The sequence below is a fragment of the Physeter macrocephalus genome, chromosome 9 (assembly GCF_002837175.3).
Source record: "Physeter macrocephalus isolate SW-GA chromosome 9, ASM283717v5, whole genome shotgun sequence".
Taxonomy (NCBI): domain Eukaryota; kingdom Metazoa; phylum Chordata; class Mammalia; order Artiodactyla; family Physeteridae; genus Physeter; species Physeter macrocephalus.
The window spans coordinates 34,798,149-34,815,168 of record NC_041222.1 but is presented as its reverse complement, the minus strand read 5'-3'; the positions used below and the strand labels follow the sequence as shown (position 1 = coordinate 34,815,168).

Below are 17,020 nucleotides of genomic sequence, written 5' to 3'. Positions count from 1 at the left end.
GTGGGATCCTCCCAGACCGGGGCGCGAACCCGGTTCCCCTGCATCGGCAGGCGGACGCGCAACCACCGCGCCACCAGGGAAGGGAAGCCCCAGAAGAGGTAATTCTTAAGTGAACTAGGAGAGCAAAGAGAAAGAATATGGGGACTAACATAACTAGTCACCCAAGTCTGACTCTAAAGCTTGAGAGCTGTATACTACATGGCAACGTGGTGAATAAAGGGAAAAAGGAGAGTGCTTAAACACTACTCCTCTAAATATCAATGTCAAACTTGGTAACGTTTCTGCACCAGAAATAATTAGCAATAGGGCATAAAGTCTCCTGCCTTGGATAGGCCATACAGATACCTTCAGTGTCTACCCTGTGTCTGGTAAAGGGCTGCCACACTTCACCTTACACATCAGCAGTGCCAGGTGCTCTGACTGGCCCTGGAAGTGCAAAGGTGAGTCAGGCACAGTCTCTGCCCTCAGGATCTGACTGGGGTGAGAGCTGAAGGCCAAGAGAGAGCAAGGCAAGCCCAGGCCCCCAAGGGAGCATGAGGGGGGTGCACCTACAGTGGACGGGGGTGGACTTCCCAAAGGAGGAAGTGCCTGAGCTGGGTCTCAGAGAACAAAGTGGAGTTAGCAAAGGAGCTGGCAGTGTATTCCAGGCATTGGGAGAGGTGTGTGCGGAGGTGCTGAGGCGAAAACACACAGTGATTCAACTGGAGCTTCCATTCAGAGGTGGGGAATGGTGAGAAAGTCCATTAGAGGCAGATCAGGGAGGCCCCTATGAGCCGTGCTGAGAACTCTGAACTGATGCCAGGGAGGCCAGGTCAGCAAGATGGACACTTACTTACCGGTGTATTCTGGAAAATAGCTAATTAGATGAGAGTACATGATTTTCTCTTCCAAAAGATCCTTCTTGTTTAAAAACAAAATCACGGATGAGTTCAGAAACCAGGGGTAGGTGATGATGGTTTTAAATAAGGCTTTGCTTTCTTCCATGCGGTTCTAAGTGAAAAACAAGAGACTTAGGATAAATTAGAAAGAAAAGCAACGCTTTAGGAACAACATACCAAATCACTGGCTTCACCCATCTATCCTCTTCTTACCCAGCTGCCGTCTCCAGGTCGCTGTCCTTGCTGAGGCTGCTGAGCAAGTGGGGTCTCCGGCCGCTATTTCCCTGGTCCCCACCCTCTCATTAATCGCCCCCTTCCGGATCTCCTCTCCTGTAGCACCCAAACTCTTCTCTGACCCCAAAACACATAAGGATTTAAGAAAGGCTTCTGTGCAACTTGGAAAAAGAAGGTTCAAACCCATAGTTGACAGAAGTTTTCTGTGTGTAACTACTGGGATTACCAAGTGGGGGCAGTTCAGAGCTGCAGACCGACCCGAGACACACTTTAATTGGGTGTGGGCTTCCAGGCTGGGTGTCAGGAGTCTGGTGACAATGAGAGGAAGGAAGGCTCTTCTGGCAGGGCCACCGCCCTTAGGAATGCTGGATGCTGGCAGAGCAGGGAACTAGCGCTCCTGAGCACCTGCCCTGCACCGTGCTTGACACGTGTGTAACACAAGCGAGCTCCCCAAGGTGAACAGGTCCCCATTTTATAGGTGAGCATACTATTGTTCACAAAACTTAAGTACTTTTCCAAGACTGTATAATAGTACAATCTAGTGGAAGCTATGTAGAAGGACAGTAATCATTTCTGGCCATTAGACACTGGCAAGAAAATATTAAATGATTCTAATTTATGGAGAGCAGACAGGGCACATACAAATCTTATCTGGTGACAAATTATTGTTCTAGCTAGCATTCCGCTCTCAAGTATTTCTAAGAGGAAAGAAACACTTTCCTTCCTTCCTTTAGACTGAGAAACACGAAAGCCCAGTGCACTGGCTCCAGAGGGACACGCCCTAAATTTCTATTCCTACAACTCCCAACTCCTGGGCCCATTATCCTACTCAGTATGTTTCTGGAGATCAATTCTGGAATTTACTACCAGAAAGGTAACATCTCACTTGATTTTAAAGCTTCTTTAAAATTTATTATAATCTTATCAATAATGATCTCCAAGGAAATACAACATATGAAAAAACAATTCCTATACGGCGTAGTGCGTGGATGCAACACACATCTACAACTAGGATGGAAAAGTCTGGAGTGGCAACCTAGGAATTTTTTCCCCAGATACCTAGGATTTTTCAGAGAGGAGAAAATATTTAATTTCTAGGCACATCAGGGTAAGGTACTTACCCCTGGCACACCTGACTAATCCTTTGAGTTTCCCGAGAAATGTCCTACGTAATTCCTGAGACAAATTTGGAGCTAATTTTTCATATTGGTAACTCAATACCTTTGCTTTTTAAACAAAATCTCTCCACTGGAAGAGCTGGGCAGCCGCCAAGATTTCTATTCTTCTTTGCACAGTGACACTAGTAAATGGGCTAATCCTCCAGTAATAAGCTAATGTAACTGTGCTCCTCAGAGAAATGTCTGCCCTCAAGAAATACCAGATAGAATCTGTTCATAATTATTGCCTAATCCTGGAAAGAATTCTTTATTGATTTACTTTCATGCCCTACAAGCAAGAGATATTTCTATTGTAAAAGGTCAAGAGGTCTTGTGCAAAGGGTCGGGGAAAAGACAATGGTTATCACACAGAAAATACCCCCAACCTCACAAAGAAGTGATTGCGATATTTCCCCTCACTTTCCAGGCAGATCCAGCTAACGGAGTTCACCCAGCCAGCGTCATGGCCACTCTGCAGAGGACACTGAATGCCTGACTGGGGTGGATCAGTCCCAGCTGCCCTGAGCAAGTCCCTTCCAGGGGAAGCAAAGGGCAGATGCTATCCCAGGTGGGCCCAGGACAGCTCCAAGCACATGGCAACACTCCCCATGCCAACTCAGCTAAGGACCTAATTTGGAAGTGCCATGGGCCATGGAGGTTGGGAAGCCTGTTCTCAGACGAAGTTTATTAGAAATGGTATTGTTCAACTTTGGCTGTATATTAACATCCCCAGAGGGCTTAGTGAAGATACCCCCAACTCAAAACCAGGAAATAGGAATCTCTACTATAGGGTCCTAAAGATTTTTTTTTTTTTTAAATATGCAGCCAAGGCTGAGACCCATGGTTTTGAGTGGCTCTACCCTTTGTAGTGCATTAGATTAGATCCCCAAGCTCAGGCCACACACAGCACCAATTAAATTAATCTCTGGGGTTGGCCCCAGCCGCCAGGTTTTTCTCTAAGGTCCCTTGGGGATTTTAGTGTACACCTAAGTTTAAGAACCAGGATTCTAGGTTAGTGATTCTCAAATTACCTGGGATCTTAAAGATCCTGATTTATTCGGTCTGGGTTGATGCAGAATGTGTGCATTTCTAACAAGCACCCAGGTGATGCCTGTGCTGTTAGCCCACAGACTTCACTTTGCAGAACAAGGCGATTTAACCTAAGGGATAGGGTCTAATGCCAGAGCTGGCTGGCTTCTTGCAAACTGCAGAAATAGGTTTCTGTCTTCCACAGCTAACTGAATTCCTCACCCAGCATACCTCATTGTCACACTCAGCCAGGACCTGGTCGTATTCACTCAGAGCAACCAAAAAAATAATGGAGGTGACACTCTCAAAGCAGTGAATCCATTTCCGTCTTTCAGATCGTTGGCCACCAACATCCACCATCCTGTTCAACAGAAACATATGACTCTTTGGGGGAAAGGACATGGAAATCACACTCTCTAGGGTCCTCAGTAATTTTTAAGAATAAAAAGGGATCCTAAGATTAAAATGTTTGAGCACTGCTACTTTAGGCAATGAGGAACCACTGGATGTTTCCTAGCAAAGGAGGCACAGAATGTAAGTGAAGTTACTAAAGATGCGTGCTGAGGTCACTCAGGTGGAGCCTGCTTGGAGACGCTGGTTAGAAAGCTGCTGCAACAGTCCAGGCAGAAAGCTCAAGCATCCACTTGGGCATTGCCCTAACCACCAGACGGTGCCAGGACACCAGACACAAAAGAGTATTAATGCAGGCAGGCAGGCAGGCTTCAGGACCACTGGGCTTCCTTCCAGCCCTTACCCTTCTTGTTTCACTGGCTCCTCCAGTTAATCTACAAATCCTTTCTGCATTAGCTGGATGCCACCAGCTTATGGAAATGAGTCCAAGGGGCCTCTCTAGAGTAGAAAAGCATGCACTTCAAGAGTGCTGGGCCCTATCTAAAGGGATGGCTGCTACACCACTGCAGCAACTGCAGCTGGACAAAGACGCAGGCTCGCTATTGGACCAGATCCTCCAACTTTTCAAGAGAAACTATCCCCCAACTTACCAAGAGATAGCAAATGTTTTAAGCAAAATAGCCCAATCTTTATAAATATTGGCTCAAAAATGTTTTTAAACGTCAAGTGGGCCAAAGAGAATACATCTGTGGACCAGATTCAGGTTCTGGAAGTTGCAAGCAGCAGTTGATTCTTGTGTTTTTTTTTTTGGCGGTACGCGGGCCTCTCACTGCTGTGGCCTCTCCCGTTGCGGAGCACAGGCTCCAGACGCGCAGGCCCAGCGGCCATGGCTCACGGGCCCAGCCGCTCCGCGGCATGTGGGATCCTCCCGGACCGGGGCACGAACCCATGTCCCCTGCATCAGCAGGCGGACTCTCAACCACTGCGCCACCAGGGAAGCCCACAGCAGTTGATTCTGAAAAGGTTTGGATGAATTTATGGACACACAGGCATAGGGCATGTGCTTGCAGAGATGAAGAATATCAAGGGGCTCGATCAGAGGGCTCCGCCGACATGACAGTGCTCCAGAAGCACTGAGATGCAGTTGGGGTACAGACAGGACCTGGACACGGCAGGACTGTACTTACGCTGTCTCAACTAGACAAGCGTGTGTAACAATTATTAGGAGGAGCAAGGGAGCTAACAGATATAAAAGTCCTTTGAAATCTGCAGTGATAAATCTTGGAGAAGAGAATAGAAGGGAAGAGAAATATTCAACAGTATCTTCAATCTGTGGGTTACAGAAATATACGTGTGTGTGTGTGTGTGTGTGTGTGTGTGTGTTTTACACATAAGAATCATTCCAGACATCAGTAGGGAGTCTCTTCTTCTCTAAGGGGAATAGAAAGGTGGTTTTCTCTCCACTGTAGGACTTAAGACCAACCACAATTCTAAATACCCTGTGATGGAGAAGGCCAATAGTGCCCTAAGAGATGGAAGCCCTTTTAGCAATAACACATTTAAGGCTCCATTTGGGGACTTCCAAGCCTGGACAGATTCTTAACGGACTATGTCGGGGTGACAGACTTACCGAAAGATGATGTTTTCCAAATCAAATGGGTACTCAATGATGCCGGTTGTGGGCACTCGGACACGAAGCACGTCTTGCTGCGTTGGCACGAACAATGGCATGGCGATCCGGTCAATGTCAGTCAGGTAACTGATGTTAGAGAACAAGATGCTGAGAAGGGAGAAATGCCCCTCCAGGGAAGTCACCCCAAGTCACAGTGACCCTTCAGATTCACGGATTCATCAGTGACTTTCGTGAGAGCCAGCACTCCAGCCCTCCTACAACTGTGTGGAAAGAATATGGATCAGAAGCCTTCGTGAGCCTTCTGGGAAATCTGCAGATCTCACCTCTCTTCCTTCTGGTCCTCAGCTCCATCACTCTGGCCAGTGAGGGAGCCAGCGGGGCCACAGGAGGAGGAGGTTGGAAGAGGCCCTCTGACACCTCACGTGTCCTCCTCTCTCCAGAGGTCCTGCTCCCTCCCACACGGCCTCATCCAAGAACATTACAGAATGTAGATGCTGTTCTTGGACACTTGGCTCAATGAGTTAGTCCAATGGGAAGTCCTCTCAATATGAGAAAAAGTTCCTTGTTACACTGGGAAATTGAACACCTAAAATAACCCCAAACTTCTCTTGGATTATTTTTGGCCAAATATTAAAGCCCTAAGCTTAAGACATGTCACTTTTTCTGTGGTAAAACAAGAGGACACTACTTTTTTTTTAATCTTAAGGCCTTTTAAAGAGGCACTTTTGCGTAAATAGCTGAGGCCCTGGCCAATGACGGCGTTGGTGACTTGGAGCCCCCTGCAAACAGAGGTGGCCCCGCCTTCTCCCCCCCATCCCCCCCCCACCCCTCACCTACCCCTTTACAGGCAGAGCTCACCTAGGTCTGCTGGCGCTGAACATGTGGCCTGAAGGGGAGCCAAGAGGTAACAGGCAAACCCTATTCCTGTGCAGCCCTCAGAGCAGGAAGCAAACCACTGGGTCAGCCTTCTGTGACCCACACCCCCATGCATCGCCCCAGGGCTTATCGTCACGGACTTCCGTTTGTGATATTTTGATTTACACCTGTCTCGTTCCACCAGACTGTATGTTCCTTCAGGGCAGAGAGCACCAGTTGTACCTGTAGCCCTTACCTCAGTGCCTGGCACACAGCAGACACACATCACATTTTTTGTGAAATGAATGCCTGTCCAAATAAGCAGACAGTACCATCAGAGTGGATGACAGCCACTGACCTGGACCAAGGAAGAGCCCAAGTGCCTGGGGTCTCGCCAGTTCCAAAGACAGGGCACTGTGAGTGCCGTTTTCTCTGTTGTTGCAGCTCTGTCCACCACCCTAGCCACTCCCCACATTCTTCTCAGGGGACTTGCCCCTGTTTTCAGGGCTCCACTGAGTTCTACAGCAGGCCCAGTGGCTCTTTTCCAACTTGATCTACATCAAGAGCCCCAGCCACTCCCCAGTGCCTTCCCAGAAGCAAATGACACAGGCTGTCCCAGGGAAGGGCCAGGGATGCCTTGGCTGACTTGGAACTGTCCCTGGCTCCCCAGCTGTCAAAGGCAGTCTGCCCTCCTCCTGGGGACACGGCCTTCCTTCCTGTGAGCTGTCTTCTATGCTGATCCAACAGCGTATCAGGGCTTATTTTACTTCCTTTTCCTCCTTTACTACTGTGTTGGACCTAAATGTTCTGGTACTCAGATTGGTTGTGCTAACCTGGATTAATGTCACTCAACACTCAGCCTGGGACAAATGCCAAAGGGAGGCTAGTGAAGCTGAGGAGGAAAGATTCTGGTTTCCTTTCCTGCCCACTGGCTTGTCCAGATGATGGGTGAATTACCCACCACACCAGCTTGGAGGGCAATGACAGCATCTGAAGAGAAGGCGATGGGTCTGGGGAAAGGATTCCAGGGCCTTCAGAGGGCGGAAATGACACAGGGCAAGAGGGAAGGAGCTGAGTTGCAGAAGCAGGAATCCTCACCCTTTCAAGAAGGACCATGACAACTATTTGCCCAGTGATCTGGCTGATGGAGGCACTGCCTTGGGAAATTCTTAATAAAATCAAACCCTGTGATCTCCGTCGGAGAGTGTGCACGCAGTGGATTACTGATTATGGATCCCAAATATAATGTGTAGGCAAACAAAGGGCTCCCGGACTCAGTTTTCATGGCTGGGCCCGCAGAGCCTATCTCGCCCACTAGAGGGCAGCACCAGATCAGCCACTGACGGGTGTATTGCACTGCGCTTCTAAACTCTGATTTTAGATTTTAGGGCAATCGGACCTGCTGTCTACTCATCAAGAACCCAGGAGGCAGAGGGATATGGAGAGGGGGAAGTAGAAGCCAGAAGCAGATGGAGTCCTGGTTTAAATCAGATAGTTTCAGCACCCCGAATGAGATCAGTCCCACCAAGGGAAGCCCACATTTGACTTACCCTCTCACTGAAAAGGACAGAGGCTTCGAACTTGATGAGGAAAGGTAGATATGGGCAAGGAGAGCTATCTGGGGCTCCACAGGGGGACTGAAGATTTCAGGAGGTGGGAAGAGAGGCACCCGAAAGTAAGAGTGGGATACAGACGAGCAGAAGGGAGGTAGTGTGGCCCCTGGGTGCCTCATTTTAGCAAGTAGCTCATTTCTCCCCGCCTTGAAGTGTGGCCACGCTTGCCTGAAAGCACCGTGGGTGGCCACAGCTTGAGGCTCTGTACTCACTATCTGGCAGAGTCTGACAGCTGGAATTCCCTCCTCCTGTCGTAACATTCCTGGATTCCCGGGTCCTGCCAGAGCTGCTTGATGGCCTCCACCTGGTCCCTGGAGAGAGCAGAGACCTTGTCTACATCCACTTCTCTGATCAGCTCGGCATTTTCCTGCTCAAAGGAAAAGAGAAACTTTCGTTAGGCAAAGGAAAGGAAGCCAGCATATTGATGACTTGGGGACAAGACCTGCCCTGGTCCATGGATTAGGGAAGATGTCCCTAGATGCTAGGGTGTGGTGGGTGCTCTCCAGAAGAGCTGCTCACAGCCAAGCCACTCAGTTGCAGCCTCAATGGGTGGGGATGATGTGGCTACTTAACTCAGTGGAGAGCGCCAGAGAAGGCCCAAGACCTGTGGCCTTCGGTCCCAGCAGTACCCCGGGGGCCAGTTTCACCAGCATTCAACACCCAGTTGTGAACAGAGAAACACGGGAATGATTGATCATCATTGATTATCATCGTACTAACAAACATTACTTCCTCATTAACATGCAACTCATTTGAATACGTGCATAGCCAATGGAACAATTTAAAAGTAACATTATTGTTAGTGGTATACCAAGGGTGGGGTAAGCGGGTCCACCCCAGCGCAGGAAATAAAGGAGTGCGTCGTCTTCAGAGCATTGAAAAATAACACCACCAACAATCACCAGTCGGCTTTCTTTCTCTTCCCTTTATTTTTTAAAAGGTGTTTTAATAGACTTTACTTTTTAGAGCAGTTTTAAGTTCAGAGCAAAACAGAGAGGAAAGTACAGAGAGTTCTCATACAGTCTGCTTTTTATTATCAGCATCACTAATAAAACTCTTTCCCACTGGGTGGACCACACCCAGTGCAACCCTCACACCATGCCACTGACTGCTCTAATATTATGTTTACTATTCCATCACTAAATTATTATTGCTCTAATACTACTGCTTTATTATTCCAGTAACTGTTAAGATCATTATTGCTGTAATTATTACTGTTACAGCAGTTATCATTTATTACCCACTTACTATGTGCTCAGGGCTCTACATATATTATCTCGTCAACAGAAGGCAAGCCAGAGGCCAGAAATCTTTCCAAACCTTAGCAAATAGAAATGATAAGACTGGCCTGTATCCGCAACACATCCCTGTGTTGGCCCCAGAGACTCAGCATCCCATCCCTGGCTGCAAGTTGCAGCAAACAAGAGAATCCTGCTGAGGGAGACAGGAGCCCGGCCTCGTCTTCCCTCTCCCGTCTTGCTGTATCTCACAGCAATTACATCATGCACTGGCAGCTGTGAGTCAGCAAAGCATCCTTTGGCAGCTCTGATCTCCTACACCCTTTGAAGAGTCACTCTTATCTTGCATTTCTCATCATGAAACCCAACAGGAGGTTGGAGGAAAGGGAGATCTTATAGATTCACTTGACTCAGGGAAAAACCAAGGGCTGTGATTCAATCAACACGACTTTGCCCTACATCCATCAGGAGGGAGTACAAACCCTTCCCCTAGACTGTGGGATCCTCAGGCAGGTCGAGGATCTTTGCAGAGTCTCAAACAAGGTCTAGGCAGGATGGGTTAGTGGCAAGTGCCTCGGCAGGGAATCAGGACCCTGAATTCTAAGTAGTTCAGTCGGGACTTTTAAGGAACCCAATAATAGGTTCCCTGCCTCAGCATCGTCATTTGTAAGAGGAGCCAGTGATTTTCAACGGGAACCTGATGTATAAAGTATCACCCAAATGTAAGCAGAACTCGCCTTATTATTGCAATAGATGCCTGATAAATATTTCTTGTTTGCCAAAACAGGACACAGTGACAGCCCTTACACCAGGACTTCTAATCCTGCCCAGTGACACATTTTGTGCCATGTGCCCTATTGTTAGCCAGAGAGAACAATAAATGGAGAATGTGGACAGTGTCTCAATGGAGCGGGAGGGCTGTCTCCCACTTCCTCCCCTCCTCTCACCACTCTCCCACCTCCCAAATATGGTCAGATGGTCTCCACTGGAGGATGAGGATGACAGAGCTTCCCAGGATACCCCATTTGGCCACACCAGGCGTGGTGAGGGCGCTGACCTGGGCGTAGCTCTAATGATCTGTTTTCCCTCCTTCGTGACAAGTCAGGAAATGCCACAAGGGCAGAGCCAATGTCTTAATTATCCTTACATCCCAGAACCTCGTGCAGTGCCTGGCAAATAACAGGTGCCCTCTATGGATGCAGGTGCCCAATAAACATCTGTGGTGCACATAAAACTGTATCTCTCTTAACAGATGGATAACCACAGGAAAATAACAGTGAAAGAACACTAGAGCAGGATGATGGAAGCCTGTGCCGGGCACAGTGGGAACACAGAGGAGCTGGGAGGCGGAAAAGCCTCCCCAGTGGAGGAAAGGCTCTGGTAACTCTTGGCCAATTGGGCTTAACCACTCTGCCCGTGGTACGGTCAGCATCTTTGCTTGTTGCTTGTCAGCAACACAAGGCAGGCCTCTTGTGTTGCTTTCCTACACGTAACTGTTAAATTCAGCTTACCTGCTGAGAGGTAGCCCTGTGAGAATCATCAGCGATGTTACAAATATTTCTACCTCTCCTCCTCACAAAGGCAATGAAGTACTGTACTCTGTGGTGAAGGAAACATAAGTGGAAGCAACATCTGTCTCTTTTAGGAAGAAACTTTAAAGGACCAGTGAATAATTCACCACATTGCCTTTTGTCTACTGTGGTGATTACCATGGGATAAGATGGAGCTTCCATCAGCCAGGCTTCCTGAGCGATGATAATGAGCTAACACACCATACTGCATATGGAGCATGAGTGAGAAATCAACTTTTATTAAGTAAGCTACACCTTGGGGGAAGTTTGTTACTGCAGCATAACCCACTCTATTCTGACTGATACATGTTGCAATGGATAAACCCAGTGTTTGGCTCTTCCAGTAGATAGAAAAAGTGGATCCCAGTGAGATATTAGAGAGGAATACAGGCTTCTACATAGGCTTCTTGGGGGAGAGGTGGAATTTGGGGAAAAGACATAGACCTGGGATTTCAGGTAACCAGGGGAATTCAGCCAGGTGAGAAAAACATACTGTCTGTTCAGACCAGCGAGGGGATTTGGGCGGAATCTTGCTTGAAAGAAGAGGAGAACAGAGGCTCCTTAAAGACCCAACAGTTGGGACTTTGGTTTGGAACAGACTAGACTTAAGGTGGCCAGAAGGATTCCAAGTCCAGAGGTCTCCTGTCCGTCTTTGGCTGCTCCTGGTTAGCTCTCCCACCTGTCTGGATCAATTTTTTTAAACCTCTTATTTTGAAATAATTTAAGACTTGGGAAAAGGTGGGGAACATGGTACAAAGAATTCATCTCTGCCTTTCCAGATTGCCCAAATGTTCATAATTTCCTACCTTACTTTATCATTCTCCCCACTCCCTCCACATGTGTTCATACACACACCCACACCTGCACACGTAACTCACACATATTTTTCTCTGGAAATATCTGAAGGGAAACTGCAGACACAATGCCTCTTTATTTCTAAAGACTTCAGTGTTATTTCCTAAAAACAGACACATAGAACTTCCCTGGTGATGCATTGGTTAAGAATCCGCCTGCCAATGCAGGGGACACGGGTTCGAGCCCTGGTCCAGGAAGATCCCACATGCTGCAGAGCAACTAAGCCCATGCACCACAACTACTGAGCCCGCGTGCCACAACTACTGAGCCCATATGCCTAGAGCCCGTGCTCTGTAACAAGAGAAGCCACTGCAATGAGCCCGCGCACCACAGGGAAGAGCAGCCCCCGCTCGCTGCAACTAGAGAAAGCTTGCGCACAGCAACGAAGACCCAACGCAGCCAAAAATAAATAAAATTTTCTTAAAAAACAGACATATATAATCATATATAAAGATCAAAATCAGGAAACTAACACTGACACAATATTGTAGTCTACTCCTCAGACCTATCCAAAGTTTGACAGTTGTCCCATAAAGGTCCTTTATCTGCTCAATCTAGGCTCACATACTGCATTTGGTTGTCTCTTTAGTCTCTATCTGGAAAGGCTCTGCAGTCAGAGGAGCCGTTTGTGTTACTCTGATCAAGAATGGCCTGACAAGGATGTGTTCTTTAGTCACCAGTCATAACAAGGATGGCTGGTGGAGACAGTGGCACAGCCAAGCCCCCAGAGTATGTTCCAGGGGCAAATATTACAAAGGGCAGAGAGGAATGAGGAAGAGGGTGACCTGGTTTTTAAATAAATTGTATTGAACTATGAGATGAATGACTTCTGCATGTTAACAATGTGTGTTTTTAAAAAGTGGGGTTTGGGGCTTCCCTGGTGGCGCAGTGGTTGAGAGTCCGTCTGCCGGTGCAGGGGACACGGGTTCGTGCCCCGGTCCGGGAGGATCCCACATGCCACGGAGTGGCTAGGCCCGTGAGCCATGGCCGCTGAGTCTGCGCGTCCGGAGCCTGTGCTCCGCAACGGGAGAGGCCACAACAGTGAGAGGCCCGTGTACAGCAAAAAAAAAAAGTGGAGTTTTGTGCAGATTTCCCTCTGACTTGGCTAAATAGTTTCATACACAGAGTGTGAGCATTTTTATCGTTATGTTCAAACCACTTCTACAGTGCACACTGTCTGAGAGCAGGGAGCCCTTATATAATGGGGAAAATTTTGTGTCAGGTAGTTGGGCTTTTTCATCTGGAAAGAGAGAAGAAACGTTCTAAGAGGATCAGATTTAGGGAAATGTTATGATTTGGGTAGGGGACAGGCTGAGTCTGAGGGGGCTGACATCTAAGTGGAGAAATCCAGGAAGCAGATGAATAAAATGGGTCTGTAGTTCATGGAAAGGTCCTCAGCTAGAGGAGCGCATTGAACTGAAACTGCCTAACTCATGTATTTCTTTGAAAAGAAAAATCACAAAGCAGTAAATATTACTGGAGAAAATTCAGCAGATGCAGAAACACAAACAGTTTCTCAAACACTGAGCTCACATCTGGCTTTTCCTCTCTTCCTTTCTCAGACAAAAGCGCCATTTTCACTGCTCTGAAGAAAGAAGAACACAGAAACCAGATGTCCTACATGTGTGTTTCACTCAGTAATTCCCAGGGTGACAGTGGAAGGAGCTGCTTTTTTTCCTCTCCCGTTGCGGAGCACAGGCTCCGGACGCGCAGGCTCAGTGGCCATGGCTCACTGGCCCAGCCGCTCCGCGGCATGTGGGATCCTCCCATACCGGGGCGCGAACCCGGTTCCCCTGCATCGGCAGGCGGACGCGCAACCACTGCGCCACCAGGGAAGCCCCATCAGTTCTAACGTTCTATGCAGCTAATAACATAGGCTTAAAATATAAATATAAGAAAAAAATCTTTAAGATCTAAAGGGTGAAATGGAAAAATCTTCATCTTACAGGAAACTGAAACATACCTCTCTCAGTAACTGATAGAATAAACAAAAAATTCAGTAAAGATATACACAATTCAAACATAATCAGCAAATTGGGCTTTATGGACACATGTAGAGCCCTATATTCAAAATAACTAGAATATATACTTTTTTTCAAGCACACCAATAATAGTTACAAAAATGACCATTAATCTGAGATTTCACATTAAAAAAAATTGGTTTTCCAGCTTCTTTTGATCACTTTCTAATTTCCATTTCTTTAGCAACTCTTGGCTCCAGCAGGGATGCCACCATTGCCACCAGCCCAACCGACCCACTGTGCAGGCATTTGAATATTTAACCACTGTTCTAAAGCTACCTAGATTTCTCCTCATAGAAAAGCAATCTTCCACCACACTCAGAATGGGAAGTAAGCTTTTCTAACCCAATTCAAGATTCAAAAGAAATCTTTATTTCTACTCCAATCTTTGTCCTCCTCTTTCTCCTTATCTGTTCTCCAACAAAAATAAATAACAGAATTCACTGGCCACAAAGTGTTGGCATGAAAGGCCAAGTTACTTTATTTTTTCCTGTCAGTCAAAACTTCAGTGGGTTTAACTTAAAAGGCTCTTTCCAAAGAGTCCCGCCATAAATTACTTTGGCACAAACATCCAAAGCTACAATGAGTGCTAAGAATGCAGCTGAGAGATAGAATCTTTGGCCTTACACTGTGTCAACTTGGCGAAGCTGTTAGGACATTACCAGCACTCCCTTCCCTGTATGACTCTGGGTTAGGATCTGCTACAAGAGAAATTTGAAAGGGATCTGGGGGTCAGGGGAGAAACAGCCGCCGTTGTGCTCTGAAGGTCAGAGCTCTGCTTTAGTACAAATGCACGCGTGCGCGCACGCGCACACACACCCCCCCCGCCGCCCCCCCCCCCACACACACACACACTGTGACTGGTCTTCTGGTCAACCACACACACACACACACACACACACACACACACACACACACACATTGTGACTGGTCTTCTGGTCAACCTCACTGATGGGGGTGGTGTGCAGCAGCTGGGCCTCAGCACCCCTAGCTCCCACTTGGACCTTCTCCTTCAACTTCTCCACATCCTGGGGCAGACATACATGCAGGTCCACAGCAAAGGATGCCAGTTTCTGCTGCAAGTCACCTGCACTGTCAACACGGAGATGTGAGAGGCAGATGCAGGTTCCAGTTAGTCTCTGTGGGGTCCATTTGCCTTCACGGGTTCCAGTCTGTCTCTGTAGGTTCCAGTTTGCCTTTGCTCTGGCTCCTTCACATCCAGCTTTTCTCCCCGACTACCAGCCCTGCTGCCCAAACACCAGATATGCAGAGGCAGTTCCAACGTCTTCTTCACGGCTCCAACAGCTACATACAGTGCAATCCCTAAAACGAATCCATTATTCCACATCGCTTTGAGTGACTGACTTCCTGATCAAATCAGGAATCTTCCATGCTGGTCCATTCAATTCTCTTTAGGGGCAAAATACCCTATAACCTTAGGTCTAGGTGATGGTAACAGTTTAGGCCTCAGTTGGGGTGACCGAAATGGACCCAAACTCAGCAAGGCACTGGCAGCCAGACTCAATCGTCATTCAGTGCACAGTATCACATGCTTGCTCCATGCTAGATCCAGGCCTGCTTCTGGAAATATAAAGAGGACTGTGGCCCTACCCTTGAGGCTTCCAAAATTACAGATCCACACACAAACGCTAAGAGATGAAAGAAAGGGAGACATTTCAATTGGGGATGAGTGAGAGGATGGGCTAAGATTTTCCACCAGAGGTGGCCTGATGTTTATAAAGAGAAGGGCTGTGTCCGCCCTTCGTGTACTCATGAATGTGGATTCCTGAGTGTGCTTGTTAAAGGCAGCACCGTGAAAGTGCAGGGACCAGACCAGTTCTTTGCTATATCACCTTTCACACAACATTCCTTCCCCTGAGATGCTTTGGAAAGCACCTGAACTCCCTCAGGTGCCAGGGTCCTGAATATATTCAAGGTATAGCCCACCCCCTGCTCTGCAACCCCCAGAAAGAAATTAGTATATTGGTCCAATGGAAGCTGCCACTCAGAAAATCATTTGTTTTAGGCCCTTTTAACTGCATGTGCCCAGAGGTCACATATAACATGGTCATGTTACGCAGCAAGTTGGGATTTTCTGTCCCTATCACCTACTTCCTCCCCCTCCCTCCCATAGTTGAGAGTTTTTCTAGGTTTTTTTAGCACATCAAAATTGGGTTATGAGAGACTGTTCAAATTAGCAAGAGGAGGATCTGTCTCTTTTGTGCCTGTGCCTCTCTGCAGAATCTGCTGGGAGGACTGGAGCGTCTATGCCAGGACATACTCAGGTCCTTCCCACATAAAGTTGGGAATGACGGGGGCCAGGGCCCTGACGTTGGGAAGGCCAGGACTTACAGAGAAAGGCAGAGGGGCAGAAAAAGAAGAGAGACCAGAGGAGCAGGGCTGGGGATGGGTGGGGGGCTTCTAGACCAGAAGATACCCCCCAACCCTCCACTGCCCCCCTTGAAGGGAAAGTAATAAATGCTTTGCTCCCCCGTTCGCTTCCTGTAGCACCACGATCAGCTATAAGAAATCGTATTCTCTCTTTGGTATTGGACTCTGTGGCCCTTCCAGAAAATAAGGCATAATAAAGGCTTACAGATATAAAAGGCATTGGCATGGTCTCAGTTCAAGAATAGGTTGGTTCCAAATATTTAATGTAAAGTTGGTTGCTGGGAGCTCAAAGCATTTTCCCATTAAGACAAAGATTGCTCTGGGTCCACCAATCCTGTTTTATTTCCCTACCGGGCTCATAGGTTGGGCTACATTTCCCAGTCTCCCTTGCAGTCATGTAACTGAGTTCTGAGTGATGAAATCTGGGCTGACATGATGCACACCACTACCAGGGCTGGCTTTAAAAACTTCCCATGCAATCCTCATCCACTCTACCTTTTTTCATTTCTCAGCTGAAAGGACAGGATGATGAGGGCCAAGAGGAGGGGAGTCTCCAAGTGCAGGAGACCTGGATCCCTGAGGAACTGTGTGGAGCAGAGCCCATCACTCACCAACTCCCATTGGATTGAGATAGATGTGGCCTAGAAATAAACACTGATTTTGCTAAGCCACTGAAGTTTTGGTGTTGATTTATTTTAGTGGCTATCAAAGTTTACTTTACGCACCCATAAAGAGAGAGAAGAGAAGCAACGTGAGAATGAAGAAGTCCCGGGCTAGCTCCAAGAAACCCACGTGAACCAGCAGAGACAAACCAATGCAATGAAGGCACTGGCCACAGCCGTGGTACAAGGCTTAGTGTGGATCATGTTTGATTTTTTAAAAAGCCACTCATCTCTGGTCTCCTCATTTCTGCCATGGCCCCATCCTACCTCCCAGTGGCTCTTTCTTCAAGGCCCCAGATTCTCAGACCCAAACTGTAGGACCACTTCCTATACACATACTTTCCAAGAGAACGTGAGCACCAAAACCTCTTGATGCCCCTTCTCTCCCATCAAACACTACAGGTCCTCCAGACAGGAGGCTGTTTGGCCTGGAGAGAACGGCTCTGAGCAGTTATTTTTCAGTGTCTTTCCTTTACCCGTATCTGAGCCCAAATGTAGTAATACTAGAGAGAACAGGCTAATGGCCCCAACT

The 17,020-nt window shown here is 47.6% G+C and overlaps 1 protein-coding gene across 1 annotated transcript in view; it reads right to left on the bottom strand.

Moving 5' to 3' along the window:
• The window catches only part of GNA14 (G protein subunit alpha 14), a 200,489-nt gene that overhangs the window by 4,261 nt on the left and 179,208 nt on the right, over positions 1-17,020 (bottom strand). The window contains exons 3-6 of the mRNA XM_024126860.3: positions 7,963-8,117; positions 5,280-5,408; positions 3,530-3,659; positions 837-990 (exon numbers count right to left, since the gene is read on the bottom strand). Coding sequence (XP_023982628.1) covers positions 837-990; positions 3,530-3,659; positions 5,280-5,408; positions 7,963-8,117 — 568 coding nt within the window. The remainder of the gene's footprint in view (positions 1-836; positions 991-3,529; positions 3,660-5,279; positions 5,409-7,962; positions 8,118-17,020) is intronic.